Here is a 27732-nt window from a genome sequence, read left to right as displayed (position 1 = left end):
TTCTTTTCAGAGCAGGGGGCACGCGCCCATAGTCGCCCCCTCCCCCGGAAATCTCCCCCACCAGCACCACACGGAGCCGCCAGGTTTCAGGTTTTATTCCACCAGGTTTCGAACTCGGTTCGGTCTGTACAGTATAGATATAAAAAAGCCATCAATCAAGACGCTAGTGACAGCCGACGAGGGGGAGGACACGGGGTGGGGGTGGGGGGCCGCATGGCCTTAGCGGGCCCCAGGGATGGGATTTTGGGAGGGGACTTTTTTATAAAGTTTTTTTCCCCTTTTCTTGTTGAATATGGAACGCGAAGCCACGACTACCCCACAGCACACAGCAGGCCCCAGACCACGGCTACACGACGACCCAGCGAACAGGGGGGGCACCTATCTACACAGGGCAGCTCCCGGCCAGGTCGCCACCCAGCCGGGGGGGGCATTTTAAAATGTTTTTTAAAATCTGTTTTATGCAAAAAAAAGGGGGGGTCAGGGGGACACACAGCAAAGCTGAGACCCTGATGGAGGATGGGGAGGGGAGATCCGGGGGGGGGCACAGAGAGAACAAGAGGCCACTTGGCTTGAGAAAGGTGGTTGCAAAGGCAGCTGTGTGAGAAAAGCGGGGCGGGGCAGTTCCCTTTCGAGGGGGTGAAATGGTGATGCCGGCCCCCCGCAGAGAGTCCAGGGAGTGGGTGGCAGAGGTGAATTTGTGGGGGGGGCGGGGAACCCTCCTGTGGGGAGCTCTCAGCATTGGCAAGGGAGGGGCAGGGGAATCCCAGGACCCTGGTGAGGTATGAACAGCCCCCCCCCATTATATGCAAAGGAAGTGGGGGAGGGAACTGAGCAGAATTAGGGGGAAATGGTCAGTCCCCCCTACGCCCCCAGCTTAAAGGAAGCCAACTGGCCTAAACATGGGGAAAGGGCTAGGGATGGAACCCAGGAGTCCGGGCTTCCTGCCCCCGCCTTGACTTCTTGGTCTCACTCCCAGGGGCAGGGCAGAGGCTGAGCCCAGAATGATTAAAACATGGAGAGATGCGGGGGGAGGGTCTATTTTTTGGCAAATATTAATCCTGGGTACAGAGCCCCCCAGCCCTGCCCCCTTCCAGCCCCTCACCCCATTAATCCCTCACCTCCCCCAAATGTTTTGGCCCGTCACATGCAGAAGATAAATGATGCTTCGGGGAGGGGAGTGGAGAGAAAATTCCAGCTTCCCTGTTTGGGGGGGTATTGACATTTGGGGGAGCTAAGGCAGGATCCCCTTAAATTACCCCCCTAATGTACTGGGGGCAGGAGGGGGGAAGCTAACAGGAATTCCCCCTCCGTGATTTGGGGATGGGGGAGGAGGTGGGGGTACAGCCCCCCAATCCCCACGGGGCAGGAAGGGGCTCCCCTATTCCCCAAGGGGGGCTCTGGGTCGCCCCTACTCCAGGGCGGCCGTGGCATTGGTGGGGCTGGTGGCCCCCGAGCTGTCATTGCTGGCCGCCTCCTTGCCCGTGTGGCTGCTGTACTGGCCGATGAAGGATCCGTCCTCGTTGAACTGCACGTCGTCGCTGCCCCCCGTAGTCGGCCAGGCTGTCGTCACTGCCCAGCGCCGGGACGGCCCCGTCGAGCGAGGGCTGGCTGCTGCCGAACGGCTTCTCCTCCTTCTCGCTGCCGGCGCAGAGAGCGGGGTGAGGGGGGTGTGCGCCAGTGCACGAGGCACAGGGTGGGAAGTGTGCAAGGTGGGGGGAGAATGTGATGGTGCAGGTGTGCAAGCCATGTGAAAGTGGGTGCTCACATGTGCAAGGAGTGATTTGCAAGGTGCAGAGGGAAGGGATGTGGTGAGTGTACAAGTAGTGTGCACACAGTGCCGGGGAAGTGACTGGGTGAGTGAGCAAGATAAGCGGGTCAAAAATGCATGGAACTGAGTGTGCAAGGTGTATGCAGCAAGGTGCAAGAGAAAGCGAGTGTGGACAGGTACAAAGAGGGCAAAGGAGGTGTGCAAAAGTGGGTGTGCAAGGAGCATGTCCAGCAGTGGGGGTGCATGGCACAAAGGGGGGTGAGTGTGCACCAGGCCAAGAGGACATGGGTGTGCAGGTGCACAAGCCTGTGCAGGAAGAGCATGCAACAACCTGACACAGAGGGGGGCAGAGAGGCACACGGGTGTGAGGTGGCATGGAGGGCATGACACCTCACGTCAATGTGTTGGTGCACAGAGAAGTGTGCACATAGGCCTGGGTGGGAGCAGAGGCATGTGAGGGCTGTGGCCCAGGAACCGTGCAAGTGGCAGCTGGGCCTTGTGCACAAGGAGGGGTTGTTTACATGCATGTCGGGGGGTTGCTGAGTGTGAGCATATGGGGGTGAGTGGGTGTGAAAGGGAGCAAAGTGCACACCAGACTGAGGTGTGAGTGCAAGAGAACAATCTGCCCACAGTGCAAGCCGCCTGCCCCCCACGCATCACCTCCGTGAACCATGGCCAGTGCACAACCACCCCCAGCTACCACTGCCCTGTGCACCATCACCAGTTCACAACCAACCCTGGCTACCATCGCCCCAGCACACCCTTGTCCCCCTCACCATGTACAGTCGCCCCAGGGCCCTGCACACTTGCTCTGACACACCTGTGCCCCCCGGGAGCTGCCACAACCTCCACAAGCATGTAGGGGGGTCCTTAAGTGCCACTCCCAAACCTTAGCTGTCCCCCCAGCCAAAAAACAAGTGAACGGCGCACCTGGCAATGGAGGATGGAACCCAGGATCCCAGCTCCCCCTGCTCTGATCACTAGACCCCACTGCCCTCCCAGAGCCGGGGAGAGAACCCAGGCGTCCGGGATCCCAGCTCCATCTACTCTGACCACTGGACCCCACTGCCCTCCCAGAGCTGGGGAGAGAACCCAGGAGTCAGGGATCTCAGCTCCCCCTGCTCTGACCGCTGGACCCCACTGCCCTCCCAGAGCCGGGGAGAGAACCCAGGTGTCTGGGATCCCTCCCCGCCAGCTCCTCTTACCTCTCCAGGGATCTGTGGTAACAAAGCCAGCAGCAGTTTTTTGGGGGGTGGGGAGAGAGACAGTCAGAGACCCCCCAAGACCAGGCAGCAGGGGACGGGTAGCGGGGGGGGCAGGTTAAACAGAAGCCACTAAATCCAACCCCAAGCCCCCCATGGGGCAACTGCCTCAGTGCATTCTGGGTCCCCCCTGGGAATTGAAGGAGGGGTCCCACAACAGAGAAGGTCATTCTTACCCCCTCCCCCCCGTGTTCCCCCAATGGGGAGGGCTTCCGGGGTCCATGTCCCTCCCCACCCCCACAGCCCCCTGCCCTACCCAGTCCCTTCCCCTCCCCCAGCCCTGCCCCCCACCCACCTGTACTCCCCGAATGTCTCGTCCTTCATGGGTCGAGCTTCAGAGTCGACCTGCGTGTCCTCCTTGTCCTTCACTGGGGCAGGGAAGGGAGAGAGTTAGCCAGGGGGCAGGAGCCAAGGGACCCCCGGGTTTGGGGGGGCAGGGCTGCTTGGGGACCCTGGAGTGCAGGGGCGGCTGGGGTCACTCCCTGGAGGGTGGGGTGAGGGGTGTCCCCAGCAGGGTGAAGGGGCTGGGGCTCCGGGAGCTGGGGGCGGGGCTCCGGGGGGCGGGGTCTCACCCGAGTACTTCCCTCCCTTGCTGCGCTTGAGGAAGCAGAGGGTCAGCAGGACCAGCAGCAGCAGGACCACAGCACAGATGAAGCCGATGAACCAGCCCTCGGTGGCAAAGCTGCGCTGGTCGGTCGTCAGCACTGGGGGGGCAGAGCGACGGGGGTGTTATCCAGGGACCCCTCGCCCGGACACGGGGCACGAAGCCTGGGCGTGCCTCAGTTTCCCCCACCTGCTGCATTGTTCCCCAGCGGGGTGGGGTCTGTCCGCTCTCAGGCCGGGCAGGGTGAATGGCTCCCAGCTGCCCCGGCCCTCCCAGCACCTGGGGGTGGGGGGGAAGACGGCGTGGGGCTGGGGCCAGGCTGAGGGGGGTAGCCCCGCTCCTGGGGCTCCGGGACACGTGGCCGGGCACGGGGGACCCTGGGCTGTGGATGAATCTCTGCACGACTGTCGCCTGACTGTTGTCTTATGCCTCTTCAGAGCCCCCGGTGTGACGTCGCTCCACATACAGCCCCTGTTCTCGCACACGTGTGTGTCACGGCTCTTGAGGGGGGAGCTTTACATGGCACCCTGGTGCAAAGTCACAGCCCCGGAGGGCAGGGACGGTGGACGAAAAATGTCTTGTCGGTAGGAGCAGACCAAGCCCCCCTCAATCCCTTGCCCTGGGGATGAGCGGGGTGGGGAAGGCAGCACCTCCAGACACACTGGCAGCCAGGGGGGTGAGGAGCCAGCCCCTTCTCTGGGGACACCCTCTTTGCAGCATTGGGATGACCCCCAGAAGGAGGCGCCACAGGGGGCCAAGGGACCCAGACTTTGACTCTGGGACAGATTCGCATGAGAGGGAAGTGGCGAGAAACGTGGGGTGTCTTGCAGGGGACCCCGGGTCTCATCCTGTCAACAGCGGAGCATCGATCCTGATCGGCAGCCGCCCGGCTCCAGCCCTCCCCCATCTAACTCACCTGGCCAGGGCGGTAATGAGGGCAACTAGTTGGTAACAACGACAAGACGGAGTGTGTGGGTGTGTGCGGGGGGAGGAGTGTGCAGGTGGAGGAGCGTGCGGGTCTGTGTGTTTCCGTGTGTGTGCGGGTGTGAGGGGGGAGTGTGCAGGAGTGTGAGGGGAGTGTAATGTCCATCATATGCATACGATACAGTGTTGGTTGATTCAGGTATTACCAATAAACGCGGCGCGGCGCCTTATCCCCCAGAACGGCTCCCGTGCGGTACTTTAAGTACAACAGGACCCCCCAGGGAGCCATGGGGGGGGGACAGGTATGGGGGACCCTGGCCCCCCCGGGGAGCCGTGGGACAGGGGATGGGTATAGGGGACCCTGGCCTCCCGGGGAGCCATGGGGAGGATGGGTATGGGAGACCCTGGCCCCCCCAGGGAGCCATGGGACAGGTATGGGGACCCTGGCCCCCCGGGGAGCCGTGGGCAGGGGCAGCGATTGGGGCCTCACTCACGCTTGCCGTCGGTCTCCACCTCGCTCTCCCAGAAGGAGACGTTGCCCCCTGAGGGGTCGCGCCCCACGAACTGGACGCGGTAGGAGGTGCCGGGTCGCAGGTTGAGGAGCCGGTAGGAGCCGTGGGTGGAGTTCGCCTGGCCGGAAGTTCGCCAGGGCTCGGCCGCTGGGGGGCAGCGGGAGGGGGGGTTACTGCCCACATGTCCCTACCCGCCCCCCACTGGCCACCCCCCCAGGCCGGATCGTGGCTGGTGCCCCCTACAGGGGACAGGCCCCCTGAACCCCCATTCCCTGCCCCACAGAGCCAGCAAGTCCCCACTCAGACCCATGGCCCCTTTCCACCACCCCAGCCAGCCAAGCCCACCCAGAGCTGGCTCAGGGCTGGTGCCCTCGAGAGGGACAGACCTCCAGCCTCTCCCCCGCCAGCCCCCCCCGGACCGGATTAGGGCCCCCCCCCAGCCCCGGCTCTTACTGGTCTTGCTCATGAACTGAATCTCGAACTCCACGTTGGCCTGGTGCCGCTCGGACCCAGGTGATGACGGTGAAATCAGGCCCCACCCCGAGATGCTGATGTTGTCCAAAGTGGGGAGCACTGGGGGGTGGTGCAGACAAAGGGGGGGAAATTAACCCTTTAATATCAGATCCAGAGACTGGGGAATTCCCTGCCACTGTGGGGCCCCCACAACATGCCCGAGGGGGGCAGGCGTGGGTCTGGCCCCCACCCAGGATCCCGGGAGGTCACGGGAGGGGTTAGGGGATCCGCAGGAGTTGCCTGGGGCCCCCCCTTACCTGGCTCTGGCACGGTGCCACCCTCCTGCACCAGCGGCTCGCCCTGGCCGGCCCGGGTCAGCGCCCGCAGGTGGAACCGTACCTGCCCCGGGTCCAGCCGGGCCAGCTCACGTTCCGCTGGGAGACGGGATGGACATTTCGTGCAGGGGGCCCAGCTCCGACCCGTTCACTGGGGGGGGGGCAAGCGGGGGTTAGCACCCAGCTGGCCCATCTTCCCCCCTCCCGCTCAGCCCCCCTGCCCCCTCCCGCTCCCCCCTGCCCTGCACATGCCCACTGGCCAGCCCCCACACCCCCCCCCCCCCCCCCAGTGCCCGACTCACCCTGCCGGTACTGCAGCAGGTACTCGGTCAGCGCCCCATTGGGAACCGGGGGGCGTCCACTCCAGAGCCAGCGCCGTGTCCGACACCCGCTCCAGGAGCAGCGAGCCGGGGGGGCTGGGCACTGCGGGCAGAGATTGGGGAGAGCTGGGGCATTCGGGGGGTCTTACCCTCCTGGGGGGTGGGAGATGTTCAGGGGGGTGGGGGCCTCGCGGGGGTTGGAGGAGCTGGGGGGGTCACAGGGGGGTTTGAGGGTCCAGGGGGGTCTCACCTCCCTCGGGGGTGCTGAAGTCAACGTCCTCACTGTGGGGCCCATCGCTGTGCCCGTTAAACACGACAACGTAGAGGCGGTACAAGCTCCAGGGGCGCAGCCCCCCCAGCCTGGCCTGCAACACCTCCCCCTCCAGCGTCAGCACCAGCAGCTGGGCCCGGGCCTGGCGCCGGTTCCGCTCCCCCACACTGCCCAGCCGCCAGTAAAACACCTGGGGGGACAGGGTGAGACAGCAGGGCCCCCGTGCCCCCCGAGCAGCCCCTGCTCCCGACCCGCAGCCCCCCAGAGCACCCAACAACCCCCACTCCCAAGCTGCAGCCCCCCGAGTGCCCTGCTCTCGACCTGCCGCTCCCCCGAGCGCCCCATGACCCTCAAGAACCCTGCACTCCCCACTCCCAACCTGCCAGCCCCCAAGCACCCTGCACCTTATACTCCCAATCTGCCACCCCGAGTGCCCCGCAACCCCTGAGTGCCCCCAAACACCCCACTCCCAACCCACAGCCCCCCTTAGAGCACTGCACCCCCCCACTCCCAACCTGCCACCCCCACAAGTGCCCCGTGCCCCCCACTCCCGACCTGCAGGCCCCCGAGCGCCCCATGCCTCCCACTCCTGACCCGCAGGCCCTCCTCCCAATTACCCTGAACCCCCGGAGGTGACCCCGCAGCTTGTCTCTGTTGGGCAGGCTCCAGCTGACGAGGACACTGGTGCTGTTGAATAGTTCCACCCCCACGTTCTCGGGGTTCACCAGGGGCACTAGGGGAGGAACAAACGCCTGTGTAATGTGGGGGGGGCTCAGAGCTTCCCCCCTAGTCCCTTCCCACCATGGCCCCCACCAAGCTGGGGGTCACAGTTCTCCCCTTTCCTCTCCCCCCATTCCTCAACCCCACCCCGGGGGTTATGTCCCCCTTTCTTTCTCCCCTTTGCTCCTTCACCCTTGCTCCCCCACTCACCGTCCTCTCCGGAGTACCCCACCACGGTGGGGGGCTCGGGCCCCTTGCCAGTGGGGTTCACGGCCTGCACCTTGATTTCGTAGGGCACAAAGGTGGGGGTCTCCGTTACCAGCAAGGGGGGGGGCGCTGACTGTCTCCTCACTCCAGCGCTCCTCTAGGCCCAGCCGCCTCCACTGCACCCGGTAGCTCAGCTCGGGGGCGTTCCAGTCCGACTTGTTCAGGGGCTGGGGGAGGAAAGGGGGGGCATCAGTGTATGGGGGGCAAAGCCTCAGGGCCCACCCATTCTCCATCCTGGATACAATGCATCCCAGACCCCCCCCCCAGCACACAACGGGAGCAAATCGGTGTAACTACCCCGTCACACACAGATACAGAGCGTGCAACCACCCCATAACGTGCACACACACACGGGGCACGAACTACAACGCAACAACTCCATGTGACAACGTGGGACAGATCTAAGTGTTTTCTCTGAATACTGCGTGGGTGCCTCAGTTTCCCTAGGCATTTCTCAAGTATCCAGGTGGGGGGGATCGGGGGGGTTGTCGCAGAGCCCTGGGGGCAGTGTGATGGTGTCTGCACAGAGAATGGTCGACACCCCGTCCCCTGCAAAGTGCCGACTGAAGGGGCTGGGGAGCAAAGAGATCAGGTGGCTCCTGGCCCGGGAAAGGGACAAAGGCCGGAGGAGGGGCAGGAGGTTATAATAAACCTTCTGTTTTCATGTCTGCCTGCAGAGTTGGGGGGCAGGGCCCTCTGGCCCCCTCAGGACCCCGCCCGGGGGAACTCGCTGCGGGAAGCGCACAGTGGGGCAGGGGAGACTGGAGGCTCCGGGGTCGGACCCAGGAGGGTGGAAGCTGGGGCATCGTCTTGCCCTGGGGACAGTCGGCTCCGAGAGAGGAGGGTCTCCAGAGTCCTGCCGGGCTTGGTAGGGAGCAGGCCCAGAGCATGGCCTGGGAACCCCATAACACCCCGTAACACCCACCCACCCACCATGAACTACAATGCAACTACCCTGTAATACCCAACCAATCAGCCACCCAGAACTACAACACCTACCCACCATGATCTACAACACAACTAGCCTATAATAGACAGACGCACAGTCTGAACTACAGGATGACTACCTTGTAACACACACACACACACACACACACACACACACACACACACATCAAGAACTGTAGCATACACCTTGTGATGAAGCGGGACTGTTCTTAATGTTTCCTCTGAATAGTGTGGGGGTGCCTCAGTTTCCCCTATGCAGTTTTCAAGTATCCAGGTGGTGGGAGGGGGGTGTATGGTCATTGTAGAGCCCTAGAGGGCAGGTGTGTGCAGGGGTCTGGACACAGAGAATGGCCGACACCCTGTTTCCTGGCACCTGATGGCCTGGGCCCTTCCCCCCTGCAAGGTGAGAGCTAAAGGGTTGGAGAACAAAGGGATCAGGTGACCTCCTGGCCCGGGACAGGGACAAAGCCCAGAGGAGGGGGGGCTGGGGAAATGGCTGGGCTCACTGGCCCCCAACATGTACCTGACTGAGGGGTCCTGTTCTCTGCACCTACAAGCTCTGGTTTAGACCATGTTCCTGTCGTCTAATAAACCTTCTGTTTCCCCTGCTGGCTGAGAGTCCCGTCTGACTGCAAAGTTGGGGTGCAGGACCCTCTGGTCCCCCAGGACCCCACCTGGGCGGACTGGCGGTGGGAAGCGCACGGAGGGGCAGGGGAGGCTGGATGCTCCGAGGTCGGACCCAGGAAGGTGGAAGCCGGGTGAGCGGTTTGCCCTGCAGACAGGCTGCTCCCAGAGAGGAGGGTCCCCCAGAGTCCTGCCCAGTTTTGAAGGGAGCAGGTCAGAGCATCGCCCGGGGACCCCATGACACACCTACACAAAGCATCAACTACAGCACAACTACCCCATAATAGGTGCACAGACGGTGTGAACTACAACGCAACTATCCTCTAAAACACACCCACTGACAAACTATCCTGTAAAATAGTGTCAGCTACAGCATTACTGCTCCGTAAAACACACCCCATGTGAGTGACAACACAACTACGTCGTTTCCCACACTCCCCACGGCAGCACACCCAACCCTGGGTGACGAGCAATGCGAGTGTCCTGTACCACACACACGGCGCGACAATCCTGTGCCCCCCGGTGTGAGGCACAACGCAGCTGCAGCGAGTGACCCGGCCCTGCCCCGCCGGCTCCCGGCGTCGCTTGGGGCAGGGGAGGGAGTAGGAAGCAGTGGGGTGGGGTGGGCTGGAGACGGGGGACCCAGGGACTGGTACCCAGGAGGCGCCCCCAGCTCGGGAGCAGCCGGTTCCAGCCGGGGGGAGGGGCCCAGCTGGCCTGTTTACCTGGGGATGGGGACAGAGGATGGCTGGGGGAGGGGATATGGGGGGTCAGCTGGAAGGGGGGGCTGGGGCTGGGGCCAGACGTCCAGTTACCCCCCGCATGACGCTGGCTGAGTCCTGCCCCTCCTGGAGACTGGGGGGGGGGATTTGCTCCCTCTAGGGATGGGGAGCCCCGGAGCCCAGAGGAGGGGCCCATGGCAGAGCCAGGGGTGCAGTCCTGGGGGGGGGCCCTGGAGAGAGCAGACCCCTGAGGGCCATGCGAGGGGCCTGTAAATCCGTGTCTTGGCTGACGCCGGGGGTCGGGCCGGATCTCTCCTTGCACAGACCCTCCCCGGAGGGTGACACGCCATAGCCATGGTCAGGGGCCCGGCAAAGCCGTAGGGCCAGGCAGAGGCTGACGGGGAGCGCGAGCCAAACAGGCTGTGGCCAGGGTGCGGGATGCTGTGGGGGGGGTCTCTTGGTTTAGTCAGTGGTTTGCATGCTGAGGGGGTGGGACTCAGTTTCCCTGGGTGTTACTGGTTTAACGAGGGGGTTTGTGGGGACACAGGGCCAGCGAGGGAACGTGGACCCCAGCCAATGGCCTGGAGAGTGGAGACCCCAGCGACTGGGGACCTGGGGACCAGGAGCCCCAGCCGGGTCTGGCCAGTTGGGGGACAATGGGCTGCGGGGACCCCAGTGACCGGACCAGCTGGGTCCAGCCAGAGGGGCCAGAAGGGGGGAGAGGGGGCCCAGGTGACCCTGTTTACCAGACGACAATGGACAGAGGCGGGAGGCACGACGCAAGGACCTGACATGATGCACGTAGGATGTAAACTAATTACCCCACAACAACCCTGTCACCGTGACACTCGAAGACCCTGGGCACAACACCCCAGCTACCCTGTAACACCGCACCCTAAACTACCCCTTGAAGCTGGCTACCCCGCGAACCACCAACACCCCGCAACCATCAGTGTCTCTGCCCCGCAACACACGCCTCCCCCCTCCCTGTACCGACCTCACAACACAGGATAACACATGCCCCCCCCACGGTGTTGGCTACACAGCAACACCCCCACACAGGAGACAACAGCCGGTAGCCCCCCATGGGCGCCCTGCCATGTGGGACACGGATCCCTTGATCTCCTGAAGGAAGCAGCATTTGCAAGGCTGGGCAGACATGGGGGGAATCGGGGGCTGTGAGGGCTGAGCCCCCCGACATGTTACCTTCCAGGTGATGAGCATGTTGCTGGTCTCGTTCCTTCGCCCCACCCCTTCGGGTAGCGCTCAGGGCTGGAGGGAAAGTGACAAGTGAGTGGAGAGAAGGTAGTGAGGGATCCCCCCTCCCCTCCCCTCCCCGCGCCCCCGACACCTCTCCCCGACACCCCCCCGGGCCGTACCCGCCTGGCTGTGTGAACAGGGGTGTAGGTGGCGCTGGGCTCGCCCCCGTCCGTACCGATTGGCCGCGCGGACGGAAACCGAAACTCGCCGTAGGGGGCCAGGTGCAGCCGGGCCCAGGGCTGGTGGCCGGGACGGTGCTGACGTCCCGCCAGGTGCCGGGGTCCCGGAGCCCGTCCTCTGCCTCCACCACGAACTCTGGGGGGAGACGGGGTGAGAGACGCCTGGTGCCCCCTGGAACAGCCCCCAAAACTGCCTCCAACACCTCCCCAGCTGCCTGCACCCCAGAACAGCCCCCAACACCCCCAAAACCGCCTGCCCCCCGAGCCACCCCAAAACAGCCCCAACACCCCCAAAACCACCTGCTCCCCGAGCCACCCCACAACAGCCCCCCAAACACCCCTCCAAAACTGCCTGCTCCCCGAGCCACCCCACAACAGCCTCCAACACCCCCAAAACCGCCTGCTCCCCGAGCCGCCCCACAACAGCCCCCAAACACCCCTCCAAAACTGCCTGCCCCTGAGCCCCCCAGAACAGCCCCCAAACACCCCTCCAAAACTGCCTGCCCCCCGAGCCCCCCCAGAACATCCTGGCCCCCGAAATGGCCCACAACACTCCCCCAAACTGCTTGCCTTCCAAGCCCCTCCAGAATCACCTGGTCCCCCAATGCCCCCCTGGAACCACCCCCTAGAACCACCTCCAACACCCCCCAAAACCACCTGCCCCCCAAAATACCCCTAGAATGGCCCCGGCCCCCAATTCCCCTGCCGACCTGCCTGCCCCCCGCTGTCTCCCCCAGGCTGCCCGGCGTCAGGGACGGGGTACCCTGAGTTGCAGCAAAGCTGACGGGGCTGGCTGGAGGTTGGGGGGAGGGGCAGATGCCCTGGGATCCAGGGGGCTGGGCCCCCCCTTCTTACTCTCAACGGGGCTGTTGTGATCGTCCCCTGGGGTCCAGCTCAGCTTCACCCGGTGCTCCTGCTGCTCCGACACCTGCAGCTCCGACACCGGCCCGGGGCGGCCTGGGGGCAGAGACGGGTCAGAACCGGCCCAGGCAGCCCCCCTGCACCCCCCCCACCAGGGGACGTACCCACCACCCGCAGCTCGGCGCTTTCCTCCACCGCGTCCAGCACCGTGTGGGCTCGGCAGCTGTACACGCCCTGGTCTGGGTAGTCCACGCTGGAAATCCGCAGCCAGCCGGGCTCGATGGTGTACCTGACGGGAGGGGGCGGGTGAGCCTGGCGCCGCGAGCTTCCCCCAACAGTGCCCCTGGCTGGGGTCTGTCCCGGCGCCGTGAGCTTCCCCCAGCAGTGCCCCAGCCGGGCCTGTCCTGGCGCCACGAGCTTCCCCCAGCAGTGCCCCTGGCTGGGGTCTGTCCTGGTGCCGCCAGCTTCCTCCAGCAGTGCCCCAGCCGGGTCTGTCCTGGCGCCACGAGCTTCCCCCAGCAGTGCCCCTGGCTGGGGTCTGTCCTGGTGCCACAAGCTTCCCCCAGCAATGCCCCTAGCTGGGGTCTGTCCCGGCGCTGTGAGCTTCCCCCAGCAGTGCCCCTAGCCAGGGTCTGTCCTGGTGCTGCCAGCTTCCCCCAGCAGTGCCCCAGCCGGGTCTGTCCTGGCACCGCGAGCTTCCCCCAGCAGTGCCCCTGGCCAGGGTCTGTCCCGGCGCCGCGAGCTTTCCCCAGCAGTGCCCCTCGCCAGGGTCTGTCCCGGCGCCATGAGCTTCCCCCAGCAGTGCCCCTGGCTGGGGTCTGTCCTGGTGCCGCCAGCTTCCCCCAGCAGTGCCCCAGCCAGGTCTGTCCCGGCGCCACGAGCTTCCCCCAGCAGTGCCCCTGGCCAGGGTCTGTCCTGGCGCCGCGAGCTTTCCCCAGCAGTGCCCCTGGCTGGGGTCTGTCCCGGCGCCGTGAGCTTCCCCCAGCAGTGCCCCTAGCCGGGGTCTGTCCTAGTGCCGCCAGCTTCCCCCAGCAGTGCCCTAGCCGGGGTCTGTCCTGGTGCCGCCAGCTTCCCCCAGCAGTGCCCCTGGCCGGGGTCTGTCCCGGCGCCGCAAGCTTCCCCCAGCAGTGCCCTCAGCCAGGGTCTCCCCCAGTACTGCGACCTTCCCCCAGCAGTGCCCTGCTCCCCCCCTCACTTGTCGCTGTCGTCTGACTCTTGGATGGGGTGCCCGTCCCGCCGCCACTCGACCCCGTGTTCCTGCAGCGTCTCGTCGAACCGCGCCAGGCACTGGAAGGTCACGTTGCTGGATTTCTTCACCACGGCGCTTTGGGGGCCCAGCTCGATCCGTGTCGCAGCTGGGACAGGACAGAGGGATGGTGTGATGGGGGGTAGCACCCGGGGCGTGTCACTACCCAGCATGCCCCACCTCCTCGGCACGCCTCCCTCCCACCTCAGGCCCCGCCCCCTCATCCCTCGGCCCCTCCTCCCCGGCCTACCCGCCCCCGTCCCCCTGGCCCTGGATGCTGGGGGTGCGGGGCCCCACCTTTGACCTCGACCAGGCGCGGAGGTGACATTGTTCTGGTCGTTCTGGGCCAGGCACACGTAGGCACCGGTGTCCTGGCGCTGGGTCCTGGCTCAGCCGCAAGGTGCCGTTGTGTGGTGCCGAAGGCGCGTTCGTCCTGCAGCGCTTCCAACTGCTCGTGACCTGCCGGCAGGGAGGGGTTTAGGGGTGCACTTGGCACCCACTGCCCAGGGCACTGCTGCGGGGAAGCTTGCAGCATGGGGGGGCGCACAGTGTCTGCAGGGAAGGAAGTGGTGTCTGTGGGGGGGCACTGCAGGGCGCGTGCACGTGGGGGTCCCCTCACCAGTCCACGCTGGGCACGGGCGCCCCGAAGGTCTGGCAGTGCAGAGACGCCGTCTGGTTCTCCACCACGGTGTAGCGTTGCTCGTCCGGGGTCAGGATCTTCACTGGGAGCTCTGTGGGGTGGGGGGGGTGTAAGATGGGGCCCTGGACCCAGCCCCGCCTCTGCACCCCCAAACCCACCGACACAGGGGATGCCTGGCAGAATGGGCCCCTGGGAGCTGCCCTTGGGGGAGGGGGTGCCAGAGATGGGATGGTTGCCAAGGGCTGGTTGCCAGGGTCGGCGGTTGCTAGGGTGTGACTGGTAGGGGGATGAGGAGTTTGTAACCTAGGCCCAGTTACTGGGGTTGGTTGCCAGTTGCCAGGCGGTGGTTGCCAGGGGCAGCAGTTGCCTGGGGGATGATTGATGGTTGCCAGGAGGCTGTAGCCTGGGCCCAATTGCTGGGGCTGGGCTGGTTGCTAGGCGGCGGTCGCTAGGGTTGGTTGCCGGGGGCGGCTGTTGCCAGGCACTCACGGATGACGTAGACGTAGGCGTTGGCCAGCAGGCGGCCATGGTGGTTCATGGCCTCGCACTGCGCCACCAGCGAGTCGTTGGGCGTCACCTGGCTCAGGATCAGGGCCCCCGAGCGCAGCGTCCGTGCCGGGTCTGGCTGCAGCTCTGGGGGGAGATGCAGCTGGGGGGGGCTGCAGAGACGCCCCATGTCCCACCCACTGCCCCGCCCCCACATCCTGCATAGCCCCACCACCCCCCCCAGCCAACTCCGCCCCCACCTCCTGCCCAACTCCACCCTCTGCACCCAATGCCCCCCACCCCATCCCCTCCCACCCCCCACATCCCTCCCCGCTCAGCCCCCCAGCTCTCACCTGCCCAGGGGACGCCGTTGATCCTCCAGGACACCAGGGGTTTGGGTTTCCCGTAGACGGAGCAGTCGAGCCGAACGTTCTCCCCGGGGCCGTACACCCGGCTGTGGGGCTTCTGAGCCCAGTAGGGGGCAGCTGGGGGGGGAGAGGGGTGAGCCGGTGCCCCTCACTCCCGACCCGCAGCCCCCAGCCCTGCCGGTGTCCCTCACTCCCGACCCGCAGCCCCCTGCCAGCCCAGTCCCCCCAGTGCCCCTCACTCCCGACCCACAGCCCCCTGCCAACCTAGGCCCCCCGCCCTGCCGGTGCCCCTCACTCCCAACCCGCAGCCCCCTGCCCCCCCCAGCCCGGCCGGTGCCCCTCACTCCCAACCCACAGCCCCCACAGCCCGGCCGGTGCCCCTCACTCCCGACCCGCAGCCCACAGCCCCCAGCCCGGCCGGTGCCCCTCACTCCCAGCCCACAGCCCCCCCAGCCCGGCCGGTGCCCCTCACTCCCAGACCACAGCCCCCCCAGCCCGACCAGTGCCCCTCACTCCCAGCCCACAGCCCCCCCAGCCCGACTGGTGCCCCTCACTCCCGACCCGCAGCCCCCCCAGCCCTGCAGGTGCCCCTCACTCCCAACCCGCAGCCCCCCCAGCCCTGCCGGTGCCCCTCACTCCCGACCCGCAGCCCCCAGCCCGGCCGGTGCCCCTCACTCCCGACCCGCAGTCCCCAGCCCTGCTCCCAACTTGCAGCCCTGCCGTTACCTTCCACGGTGACGGTGTAGCTGTGACGGGTGGTGCCCTGGGTGTTGCGGGCGATACACTGATACTCCCCGTCGTCCTCCTCCACCACGTCCCGGATCCGCAGGGTTTTCCGGGAGTTCTCCAGGGCCACACGCTCCGCGGGCAGGCGGCCGTTCAGACGGACCCACTCCACAGTGGGCGTAGGGCTGGGGGCAGAGGGGGGCTGGCGTGGGGCTGGGGGGGTCAGACAGGCCCCCCCAGTCCCCGTAACACCCACCCCCAGTGCCTCCGCCCTGCCGCCCTCCAGTCCCCCATGCCCCACTCACAAGCCCTCCGCGATGCACTCCAGGGCCAGGCTGGACCCCCGCAGGGCGAGGTGGGAGCTGGTCTCCCCAGGTGGCATCATGAGCCGGGGCTGGCGAAACTTCACTGAGTTGGCTGCAGGGGAGACGTGGGGGGGGGGGTGTCAGCACCGAGTGGTGTGGGGAGAAGAACAGAGGGGGTCCCTCTCCCCCCCACCAGCAACAGGGCCCGGATCTGTTGTTCAGATACCTGGGTCCAACGGGCTGGTGGGGGCTGGGGAGGGCGGAGTTGGGGAGGGAGCAGGGAGACCCCCCATACATCCCCATGAGCCCAGTAGGGGGCAGCTGGGGGGGAGAGGGGTGAGCCGTGTACCCTCTCTGTCCATCATGGGGGGGGCAATGGCCCCCAACATACCAGGCTCAATTTGGGCAGGATACCCAAAAATCTGTGGGGTCCCCAGGATCCTGTCCCACCCCCCTCCAGAGGGTGCAGGAGCCACAGGGACCCCCCATTAAGGTGTAGAGCAGCCCTGGGTCTGCCCTAATGGACGCCGAGGAATTGGGGTGCGTGAGTGTTCTGGCTGAGAGGTGGGGGGAGGAGTGGGGCTGAAAATCGATCCCTGGCCCTCCCCCCTAAAGCCTTTAAACCTCCCCCCACAAGGGTCCCCATTTGGGTCTGGACCCCCCCCACGCCGCACGTCCCGCCCCCAGGTCAGGGTATTACTCAGAGCCCAGGATACCCAGCTCCCGCTCCAGCCCCACTCACTGGGCCGGACCCGCAGCTCGAGTGGCTCCTTCTGGATGATGGTGCGGGGGCCCAGGTAGTGTGCGTGGCAGATGTAGTCGGGGTGACTGTCCGAGCCCCGCACGTTGGCGAAGTACAAGTACCCGTCCTGCCCCACGGTGACCCGCTCGTCCTGCGCGATGTGCACGATCCCTGCAGGGCAGCGAGGGGTTAAACCTGGAGCACAACCTGCCTCCTGCCCCCCACCTGCCCCCCGCCTTGGGGCCGGGTGGGAGGCGGTGCCCCCAGAGGGGACAGGTCCCGTGTCCTGCTCCCAGCAGCAGATACTCACGGCTGTTTAGCCAGTAGATTTTGGGGGGCATGGCGCTGGCGGGGGGGTTGCAGGGCAGGACCACGGATTCCCCTTCCTCCACTTCCACCGGCGACACCTTCTCCTTGGGCCACTGGGGGGTACCTGCAACCGGGAGGAGAAGGGTGGGGGGTGTTGAATCAAACTGCAGGGGCGGGCTGGCAGGGGCTGTGGGTCGGGAGTGAGGGGCACCGGCAGGGCTCGGGGGGGGGCTGGGTGAATTCTCCACTTCCCCGGCCTTTGCTCCTTGGGGAGGCTCGGGGGGGGGGTCCTCAGGCTGAAGCCAAGGGTGGGGGAGGTGCTGATGGAGAGGATGCAATTACATCACCCCGACACCTCGCTGCCATGGAAATGGTTGTCGTGGAAACAGGAGCATTTGGCTGAGCCCTGGGGAGACCTTCAGGTAAAAGGCAGGGGGAGCCCAGATCTGGCAGGGGCTGCGGGTTGGGAGCGAGGGGCACTGGGCGGGGCAGGGGGGCTGCGAGTCAGGAGTGAGGGGCACCTGCAGGGGCTGCGGGTCGGGAGCGAGGGGCGCCGGGCGGGGCAGGGGGGCGGCTGTGGGTTGGGAGCAAGGGGCGCTGGGTGGGGCCAGGGGCTGAGGGTCGGAGTGAGGGGCGCCGGGCGGGGCAGGGGGCTGCGGTTTGGGAGCAAGGGGTGCTGGGCAGGGCAGGGGGGCCTGCGGTTAGGGAGCAATGGGCGCCGGGCGGGGCGGGGGCTGGGTGGGGCCGGGGGCTGCGGTTTGGGAGCAAGGGGCGCCAGGCGGGGCGGGGGGGCTGCGGGTCAGGAGTGGTGGGCGCCAGGCAGAGGGGGCTGCGGGGCAAGAGCAGGAGGCGCCGGGCAGGGCAGGGGCTGGGTGGGGCCGGGGGCTGCGGGTCGGGAGCGAGGGGTGCTGGGCGGGGCGGGGGGGCTGCGGTTCTGGAGCAAGGGGTGCCAGGCAAGGCGGGGGGGCTGCGGGTCGGGAGTGGTGGGCGCCAGGCAGGGGGGGCTGCGGGGCAGGAGCAGGAGGCGCCGGGCAGGGCAGGGGCTGGGTGGGGCCGGGGGCTGCGGGTCGGGAGTGAGGGGTGCTGGGCGGGGCAGGGGGGGGCTGCGGTTCGGGAGCAAGGGGTCCCAGGCAAGGCAGGGGGGCTGCGGGGCGGGAGCGAGAGGCGCCGGGCAGGGTAGGGGCTGGGTGGGGCCGGGGGCTGCGGTTTGGGAGTGGGGGGTGATGGGCGGGGTGGGGGGGCTGCGGGTCGGGAGCGAGGGGCGCTGGCCGCAGGGGTGGGGGTCACTCACTGTCAGCGATGACTTGGATCTCGGGGCCCATGGCCGTGCCCAGCTCATTGCTGGCATAACACCGATACACGCCCTGGTACCACCCCGCGTTGCTGTTGACGATGTACAGCGTCCCTGAGCCCTCGATGACCGTCACCCCGGCCTCCCGGCGCGGGTCGAACCAGTGCCCATCCTTCGTCCAGCGGAACCTGCAGGGGGAGGGGGAGGAGCTCGGGGCGGCACCGGGGGGGGGCCCCGGGGGGCTGGACAGGGAGGGGGGTCCAGGGACAGGAGAGGGGGGGCCGTACTCACGTGACAGGGGGGTTCCCGGTGGCCTCGCACCGCAGGACAATGTCGTCGCTGGGGAACACGACCAGCTTCTCCACGAGCTGCTCAGTCATCTCTGGGGGCTGCCTCACTGGGGGGGGGTGGTTACAAAGACTGAGATCCTCTGCCTCCCACCACCCCTAGTTTCCCCTGGAATCCCGCAATTACCCCTCCCCTGAACTCTCCCAAACTTCCCCCTCGACTCCCCCATTGCCCCTTCCCCCCTCACATGGCTCCCCCATCTCAGCCCCCCAATCTCTGTTCTGACGGATCCAAAATGGTCCTGGGGGGTTCTTGGGAAAAGGGGGTGAGTGTGCAAAGCTGCAGCCCGAGTGTGCCCAGAACCACCACCCTCGCAGCCGGCTCCACCCTCCTGGCCCCACGGACCCCGTATCACCCCAGAACTCACGGTTGTGCATCTCATCTGTGCCACCCGGGTAGCAGGGGAGAGAGACAGAAAGACGTTAGCTGGCGTCCCATGTGGGGGATCCGGGAGCTCGTGCCAGCGGGCAGGGGAGTGCGATCAAGGGCTGTGTGGGCATGAGCATGCAAGTTGTGCACACACACTTGTGAGGTGGGGAGTAGGTAAGTGGAAGTGTGCAAGAGAAGCTAGCCGGAGCGTGTGCAAGGTTGCAAGGCAGGTTGGGAGAGCCCGAGTGTGCACTGGAGGGTGTGCAAGAAAGCTGGGAGTGAACGAGTGTGCTCGGGGAGCTGGCACAAGGGCTGGAGGTTGCTTGGTGAGGGTTTGCATGCACAAGAGTGAGTGGAGGGGGTGGGGAAGGGTGAGTGTGCGACAGCATGTGTGGGGGCAGGTGGGACTCGGTGCTCACGGGGAGTGAGGGGGGATTGTACGTGAGCGGGTGTTACAGCAAACAAGGCACGGAGCATGATTGTGCACCACAGCCTGAAGAGCCGTGCAAAGTGTGCAAGGGCGAATGTGCAAAACCACCACCCAGATCAGAGTCATGGATTCCCCCAATGCAGCAACTGCCCCCACCTTTATAAGTACTGGGTTTGGCACCAGTGGATACAGCCCATTGCTACACCCGGAGCCCTGTCCGTGGTGCTGGCTGTACCTACAGCCCATTGCTACACCCGGAGCCCTGTCCGTGGTGCTGGCTGTACCTACAGCCCATTGCTACACCCGGAGCCCTGCCCGTGGTGCTGGCTGTACCTACAGCCCATTGCTACACCCGGAGCCCTGCCCGTGGTGCTGGCTGTAGCTATGGGTTGACACTTGGACTGTACCATGGCAGGGAAACGGGAGAGATCCAGCATCCATGGACCCCAAGACCGCACCACTTCTGGCTCACAGGGGGGAAGGACTTGAACCCCCCAGCTACTCACACTCCTTGGGGATGGTGAGGGCCTGGGCCAGGCCCAGCAGGAGAGGCCAGAGCCGGAGCAGCCGGCCCCACGTGGGAGCCATCCTCCCCGCCGGCTGGGGCCGCTCAATCCGGCCGCGCTGGCTGGGGGCGCCTGGGTCGCTCCGTGCACCTGGTGGGGAAGAAGCACCAGTGAGCGAGATCCGTGCAACCAGCTCTGGGGTGGAGCACTGCCCCTCCCCCCACATTCCTCCATCGAGAGAACCCCCCAACCCCCAGACAATTACCGGGCCTGGGGCTTATCTTGTCAACCCAGCGGGATCCCCCCAGCCCCTCCCCTCCCCCAACAGGAGACGGATGGAGGGAGGGACGGACGACGGACGGAGGGGGGAACAGATGGAAAAGCGCCCGCAACGGGGGAGGGGTCATGAATTATTAATAGGGGGGAGGAAAGAGAGGAGGGGAAAGACCTGCAGCCTCTCCAGCCCTGCCAGTGCCCCTCACTCCTGACCCACAGCCCCTGCCCTGCCCAGCCCTGCCGGTGCCCCTCACTCCCGACCCACAGCCCCTGCCCCGCCCAGCCCTGCCGGTGCCCCTCACTCCCGACCCACAGCCCCTGCCCCGCCCAGCCCTGCCGGTGCCCCTCACTCCCGACCCACAGCCTCTGCCCCGCCCAGCCCTGCCGGTGCCCCTCACTCCCGACCCACAGCCCCTGCCAGCCGTACAAACTCTGCTGTTACTAAACATTCAGCCCCAGGGCGGGGACTGGCTGGTGCGGGGGGCAGGGAATGGGGCAGAGGCCTGTCCCCTCTCGGGGGCACCGGCTCCCATTCGTCCCCACAGTAGCGAAGTAAATTTGGTATCAAGTCAGAGATTCGGAGCTGAGTGTGGGGAGAGGGGGCTGGTTGTTAGAAGAGGAGGGGGCTGGGAGTCCGGACGCCTGGGTTCTCTCCCCAGCTCTGGGAGGGGAGTGAGAGGAGGCAGCTGTTCCCACAGATCTGGGCCCAGAGGGGTCGGCCGCAGGGTTCGCGTCATTGTCTACTTGGAGTTGGCACCGTCCTGGTCACCAGCGCTGGGCACCACCCCTGTGAGCTGCCGCACCCCAGAGGCAGAGGGAACCAGAGTAACCGGGGGGGGCAAAAACTGGAGAGGGGGCTCCACCCCCGGCCCTGCCGGTGCCCCTCACTCCTGCCCCACAGCCCCTGCCAGCCCAGCCCTGCCGGTGCCCCTCACTCCCAACCCGCAGCCCATACCAGCCCAGCCCTGCCCCCCCAGCTCTGCCGGTGCCCCTCACTCCCACCCCACAGCCCCCGCTAGCCCAGCCCTGCCCCCCCAGCTCTGCTGGTGCCCCTCACTCCCGACCTGCAGCCCCTGGTAGTCCTATTGTTGGTTTCTTGGAAAAAAAAATCTTCCAGCAGCCGGGGAGTTAATGAGACGAGTGGCTGGGTCACACTCCGGGCACTGAGCCACGGAGCCAGTGGGGGCTGTCGGGGCACCGGGGGTGTGCAGCCTGTTGTATTACCATGGGGGGGTGGGCTGCAGCACCGCGAGGGGTTACAGGGTGTCTTGAGTGTTGTGGGATGTGTTGGGTGTTGCCTGTTGCAGGCTGGAGCGTGTTGCACAGTGTTGCAGGCTGTGTGATGTCGTGGGGAGTTGCAGAGTGTGATGGGTGTTGTGGTGGGTGTTGCAGGCTGTGGGGTGTTGCTGGGTGTGGTGGGTGTTGTGGGGGTGGGTGGGTGTTGCAGGCTGTGGGGTGTTGTGCGGTGTGGTGGGTGTTGCAGGCTGTGGGGGGGTGTTGGTTGTTGTGGGGTGTTGCAGTTTGTGGGGTGTTGCGGGGGATGTCGCAGGGTGTGGTGGGTATTGCGGGGGGTGTTGGGGATTGCAGGGGGTTGCAGGCTATGGGGTGTTGTGGCGGGGTGTTGGGTGTTGCAGGCTGTGGGGTGTCACAGGGTGTGGTGGGTGTTGCGGGGGGTGTTGGGTGTTGCGGGGTGTGGTGGGTATTGTGGGGGGTGTTGGGGGTTGCGGGGGGTTGCAGGCTATGGGGTGTTGTGGCGGGGTGTTGGGTGTTGTGGGGGGGTGTTGGGTGTTGCAGGCTGTGGGGTGCTGCAGGGGGGGCCGTGCTGGACGGGGGCAGCCGGGGGGGGGGTTGGGCGAGCGCCGGCCGTTGTCTGTTGCATCTTCCCCTCCCCCCAGACCCCGCGGCTCCACCTCCTGGGTTTCCATGGCAACCGAGAGGCAATGGGATAATGGTCCACAGTCACCTTGACCCCAGCGGGGCGAGGGAGAGAACCCAGGAGTTCGGGCTCCCGCCCACTCCACCCCCACTTTCACCACCAGCCCCAGCTCCCCTCCCAGAGCCAGATAGCAAAGAGTTAAGGGCTCTGACTCCCCCCCCCCCAACCAGGGGAAAATGAGACCGAGAGAATGATGGGGGGGAGGGGAGGGTGCCCCTCACTCCCAACCCGCACCCCCTGCTAGCCCGGCCCTGCCCCCCTGCTCGGCCCCAACAGGCGCCCCATTGTAGGGTCTCGGGGCTGGGCTGGGGGTCAGCGGAAGTGCGGGGGTGGGGCGGCTCTCAGACCCGACACAAATGGGTTCTTGTCTCCGTGTCCCTGGCCGGATGCGGTGGGGGGGGGAGAGCCGGAAACGGGGCACCCGGGATGGGGGGATCCCAGCTCCATCAACTCCTGGCTCCCAGGCGCGGGGAGAGAACCCAGGAGTCCGGACTCCCAGCCCCCCCCAACCCAATAATTGAGTCTGACAGGTGACCTGCCCCACCAGTCCAGGCGCAGTGGGGGCCAGGGGTCATGCTGGGTCCTGGCCCCTGGGCTCCGGGGAGGGGTTGTCTCCCCACAGAAACCCCCCACCGGGCTGATGGAGCCAAAACCCCTGGAGGGAAAGGACCAAACCCCACCCATGGCCGCAGCCAGGACCCTTCTCCCCGGACTCCTGGATTCCTCCTGTCTGTCTGTCCCCTGCCAGGACTCCTGGGTTCTCTACCAGCCCTGGGAGGGGAGGGGGCTTGGGTGGCCACATCCCTGTGCAGTCCCCTCCCTGCCCACATGTATCCAGAGCCAGGTCTTCCCCCCCACATAAGCCTGCAGCTCATGTGGAAATTCCCCTCCCCCAATCACCTGCCACGACCCCACCTTTCCTGGGGCGGGGGATGGGCTGGGGGGATTCCAAGGGCCCCACCTTTTCACCCCCTTAACTTTCAGACACCCCCACAAAAAGACCCACTGAACCTCTGAGTGGGGAGACAGGGCTAGGCTAGCAGGGGCTGCAAGCAGGGGGCCCAGGGAGCCAGGACTCCTGGGTTCTCTCCTCGCCTTTGGGAGGGGAGGGGAGGGGGGCTGGTGGGTCAGAGCAGGGGGCTGGGAGCCAGGACGCCTGGGTTCTCTCCACGTCTCGGGGAGGGGTAGGGGGCAAGTCTCTTCCCCTGAAATTTATTCAACCACTTTCGCTGCTTCCCCGATAATCAACAGGACAAACAATGATCGATTCCTGGTTAGTCCCCTAAATACCCCACGTCTCCGTCCAGACACATGGTGGGGGGCAGCAGAGAGGTGGGGGGCAGGGGCTGTGGGTCGGGAGTGAGGGGCGGGGGCAGGGGCTCGCACCCCCCATCTAGAGTCTCCCCCACACGAATTCCATCCCCCCCATTTACCGGTGCTGGGAGGAGAGCAGCCAGCCTGGCCCCCCTTAATTCCTCCCATCCCGTTTCCAAGCCTATCCCCGGGATCCCCCCCGACCCACACAAAGGCCGCACCCAGCCCTGGCTCCCACCCAGTGCAGCGCGCAACCCGCCACAACACCCCACACATCGCAACACACAACCCACAACCCGCCACACCACACACAACCCACACATCACAACACAACCCACAACCTGCCACACCACCCCATACATCGCAACACACAAGCAGCCACAACCCCACACAACCCACACGTCACAACCCACAACCTGCCACAACACCCCATACATCGCAACACACAACCCGCCACACCACACACAACCCACACATCACAACACAACCCACAACCCGCCACACCACCCCATACATCGCAACACACAACCAGCCACAACCCCACACAACCCACACCCTGCCACAACACCCCACACATCGCAACACACAACCCACACATCACAACACAACCCACAACCCGCCACACCACCCCACACATCGCAACACACAACACCACACAACCCGCACGTCACAACATACAACACGCAACCCACAGGCCAGACACAACGCGCACCCCATCGACACGGAACGTACATCACAAATCACAACATGCAACACCTGCCACACCCAACGTGCAAGACCCACAACCCCCCATCACACCCTCCCGCAGCCCCCCGCCGGGACCGGCCACGCCCAGCCCCTCCCCCCACAGCCGGCCCCCAGGGCCCCTCGCTCCCCCACAGAGCAGCCCCCAGCCTGACATCCCCCCATCCCCCGACTGAGACCCACCCCCCTTTTCAAAGACAAACCAGCGCCCCCCAGCCCAGCCCCTCCTCGGCCCTGCACCCTGCCAACCGCAGCCCCCCCAGCTGCCCCCTCACGGCTCGCAGCAGACGCTGGTCCCCGCCCCGGGACGGGGGGCAGGAGAAGCCGAACGGACCAAGCCCCCCCAGCCCCTACCTGCGCCCGAGCCGCTCCGCTCCCCACTGCGGCTGCAGAGACTGTGACATAATCCGGAGTCAGACCCCACCCCCAGAGCCCGGCCCCTCCCTGGGCGGGGAGCGGGGCTGGGAGCCAGGACTCCTGGGTTCTCCCCCCAGTTCTGGGAGGGGGATCCCCTCATTGTGACCCCACCCCCAACTCGGCTGGGTAAATTCCATGGGGGCGCAGAGAAGCTGGACTGGAAAAGGGGTGATGCCCTGCCTACTACCGGAGCTGGGGGGCAGGGGGCTGCGGGTCGGGACTGAGGAGCACGGGGGGAGGGCTGGGGGCTGCGGGTCGGGAGTGAGGGGCACCAGGGAGACGCGGGAGGCTGGGGGCTGCGGGTCGGGAGTGAGGGGCACCGGGGGGCTGGGGGTCGGGAGTAAGGGGCACCAGGGAGACGCGGGGGGCTGGGGGTCGGGAGTGAGGGGTACCAGGGAGACGTGGGGGGGCTGGGGGTCGGGAGTGAGGGGCACGGGGGAGGGCTGGGGGCTGCAGGTCGGGAGTGAGGGCACCAGGGAGACTGGGGGTTGCAGGTCGGGAGTGAGGGGTGCCGGCAGAGCTGGCCGGGGGGGACGGGGTGGATTTCCCGGTACTTGCTGCTGGGGAGGGGCAGTTTCTGGGAACACAGAGGGGACTGTCCAACTCCCAGGGGATGCTGGGAAATTAGATCCCCCCCACCAACTCCCCTCCCCGATCTGGGGAGAGAACCCAGGAGTCCGGGCCGCTGGTGGTGCAGGGAGGAGGTTTGGGGGCATCGCCCTGGATTCTTGCCGCCAGAGACTCGGGCCTGGGGGGACCCCGCTGCCCCCCAGGGGTGATAGGCTGGGGGATGGGAACTACCCATGGGATGTTCTGGGACAAGGAGGGAGAGTGGGGTCTGGTGTGGGGGAGAGGAGACCCAGCAAAACCCACCCCAGTGCAAAGGGGGCTGGGGACTGGACTATGGGCTCCCAAGGGGGGCTTGGGTGGGAGCCTCATGACATCACCAGGCCCCCTGCTAATGATCATCAGGACAGACAGTGAGACAGGCCCCCCGCTGGTGCCCCTCACTCCCGACCCACAGCCCCTGCTAGCCCAGCCCTGGCCCCCCCCCAGCCCTGCCGGTGCCCCTCACTCCCGACCTTTCGGCAGGGGGTGCTCTCCCTGGCAGTCAGGGCCAGGCACGTGGTGGGGGGCTCAGTGGAGCTCTCCAGGGGGACTCTGTGCTGGACGCAGCCAATCTCAGAGAACCCCTCCCTGAGGTTTGTCCTCCCTTCCCCCACAGCTGACAGAGCAGGCCAGGGCCCTTCCCTTCAGTCGGACTCCTGGGTTCTTGCCCTGGCTCTGTGGGGGAGGGCTCTGGTAGGGCCGAGTCAGGGGGTGGCCGGTGAATGCAGCGTCCCCCGCTGCCTGCCCCCAGCCTCCATTCGCCCCTGCAGGGCAGAGCCAGCCTTGCCCCGGCCCCACCAGCCAGAGGATATTAGAGGTGCGGTGGGCAGGGGCTGGGCCGTGGTGTGACAGCCCCCCCCGGCCAGTATCTCACACCCTGCAGAGGAGGGGGGGCAGCTGGGCTGGTGGAGTGGGGATTTTGTCATCTGATATTCGATGAATTCTCCTCAGTTTCCCCCACCTGGTTAACTGGGGGGGGGGTTGCTTTGCAGAGACCCCGGTGTGGCTGAGGCCCAGCCCCTGTGTGAAGTGGGAGCAGCTGGAAGGCGAAGCTGGGGTCAGGGCCTTTGGGAAACCCTCCTGCATTCACACTGCTGGTGGAGTCACTCTGGATCAGGGAAGTTGGGGGGCAGGGTTCCCCCATGGGTCCAGTCGAGGGGGGTTGCAGGCTCCAAGGTGGGTCTGGGAGGGTGGGGAAGCCAGTGGCTGTCCCCAGGGATAGTGTGACCCCCAGGGGCTGTTCCTGAGCAGGGCAATAGCCCTGGGCCTGCAGTCTGTGACAGCCGGGGGGGCCACGACCTCCCATAGGAGCAGCAGGCTGGGTCAGCCCAAAGGTCCATCTAGGCCGGTGTCCCGTCTCCCGACAGTGGCCAGTGCCAGGTGCCCAGAAGGAGTGAACAGAACAGGGAGTCACCAAGTGACCATCCCCTGCGCCCATTGCCAGCTCCTGGCACACAGAGGCTCGGGAGACCTGGGTAATAGCCATGGATGGGCCCATTCACTGGGAACTGATCTACTGCTTTTTTGTACCCTGCTATAGTCTTGGCCTTCACAACATCCTCTGGCAAGGAGTTCCACAGGTCGACTGTGGGCTGTGTGAAGAAATACGTCCTTTGTTCGTGTTAAACCTGGGGCCTATTAATGTCATTTGGTGACCCTAGTTCGTGTTGTTAGCAGTAAACAACACGTCCTTATTCCACACGCCACCTATAGACCTCCCTCGTATCCCCCCGAGCCGTCTCTTTTCCAAGGTGACAAGGCCCCGGCCTATTAATCTCTCCCCAGCTGGCAGCCGCTCCAGACCCTGCATCAGTTTTGTTGCCCTGCTCTGAATCTTCTCCAATTCCAACAGATCTTTTCTGAGATGGGGCGAGCGCATCTGCCTGCAGCATTCAAGGCAACTTGGCTTCTTCTCTCCCTTTCCCACGGAGCCCCGGCACACTGAGGGGCTGCCTGTGGGATCGCTCGTGAGCGGGAACAGCGAATCCAGACCCATCAGCGTACAGGGCTCGCTGGGACCATGTTTTCCCACGTGCGTCACTTTGCATTTATCACACGGAATTTCATCTGCCAGTTTGTTGCCATCACCCAGTTTCGAGGGTCCCCTGGCAGCTCTGCGCAGGCTGCCTGCAACGTAACTGCCTGGAGTAGTTTTGTAGTGTGACGACGTGGGAACGTTCTTCATGTGTTCGCTGAATACTGCGTGGGTGCCTCAGTTTCCCCTAGGCCTTTCTTAAGTATACAAGTGAGGGGATCAAGGGGGTGATTGTTGCAGAGCCCGGGGGTCAGCGTGATGGGGTCTGCGCAGAGAATGGCCAACACCCTGTCTCCTGCAAGGTGCCGACAGAAGGGGTTGGGGAACAAAGATCAGGTGACTCCTGGCCCGGGAAAGAGACAAAGGCTGGAGGAGTGGGGGAGAGTTTCAGTTTGGAGCTGGCTGGGGAAATGGAGGGGGGCCCAGAACCAGGGTCTGGCCTCCCTGCCCCCCAAGACGGACCCAGCTGAGGGTCCTGGTCTCTGCACCTAGAAGCTCGGGTTTAGACCATGTTCCTGTCATCTAATAAACCCTCAGTTTCCCCGGCGGGCTGAGAGTCCTGTCTGACTGTGGAGTTGGGGGGCAGGACCCTCTGACCCCCCCCC

General features: G+C 65.7%; 1 protein-coding gene across 1 annotated transcript; it reads right to left on the bottom strand.

The window, feature by feature from the left end:
* Positions 1-79: 79 nt before the first annotated feature.
* On the bottom strand, positions 80-24598 carry L1CAM (L1 cell adhesion molecule). Its single transcript, XM_043501318.1, is given in 35 exon segments — positions 80-1546; positions 1548-1638; positions 2974-2985; positions 3326-3398; positions 3603-3734; positions 5053-5217; positions 5524-5643; positions 5841-5953; positions 5955-6009; positions 6161-6216; positions 6218-6281; positions 6429-6639; positions 7067-7182; positions 7380-7479; positions 7481-7603; positions 10057-10171; positions 10937-11002; positions 11110-11305; positions 12025-12126; positions 12195-12319; positions 13226-13385; positions 13574-13709; positions 13712-13734; positions 13894-14007; positions 14406-14549; positions 14756-14887; positions 15497-15681; positions 15802-15913; positions 16544-16714; positions 16854-16976; positions 18144-18331; positions 18435-18540; positions 18859-18873; positions 19797-19946; positions 24421-24598. Coding segments are annotated over 35 exon segments (4095 nt in total). The 5' UTR covers positions 24584-24598; the 3' UTR covers positions 80-1408.
* Positions 24599-27732: the final 3134 nt, after the last annotated feature.

The sequence above is a fragment of the Dermochelys coriacea genome, chromosome 23, assembly GCF_009764565.3.
Source record: "Dermochelys coriacea isolate rDerCor1 chromosome 23, rDerCor1.pri.v4, whole genome shotgun sequence".
Lineage (NCBI taxonomy): Eukaryota > Metazoa > Chordata > Testudines > Dermochelyidae > Dermochelys > Dermochelys coriacea.
The sequence above is the reverse complement of the archived record's forward strand: the minus strand, read 5'-3'. Positions and strand labels throughout refer to the sequence as shown.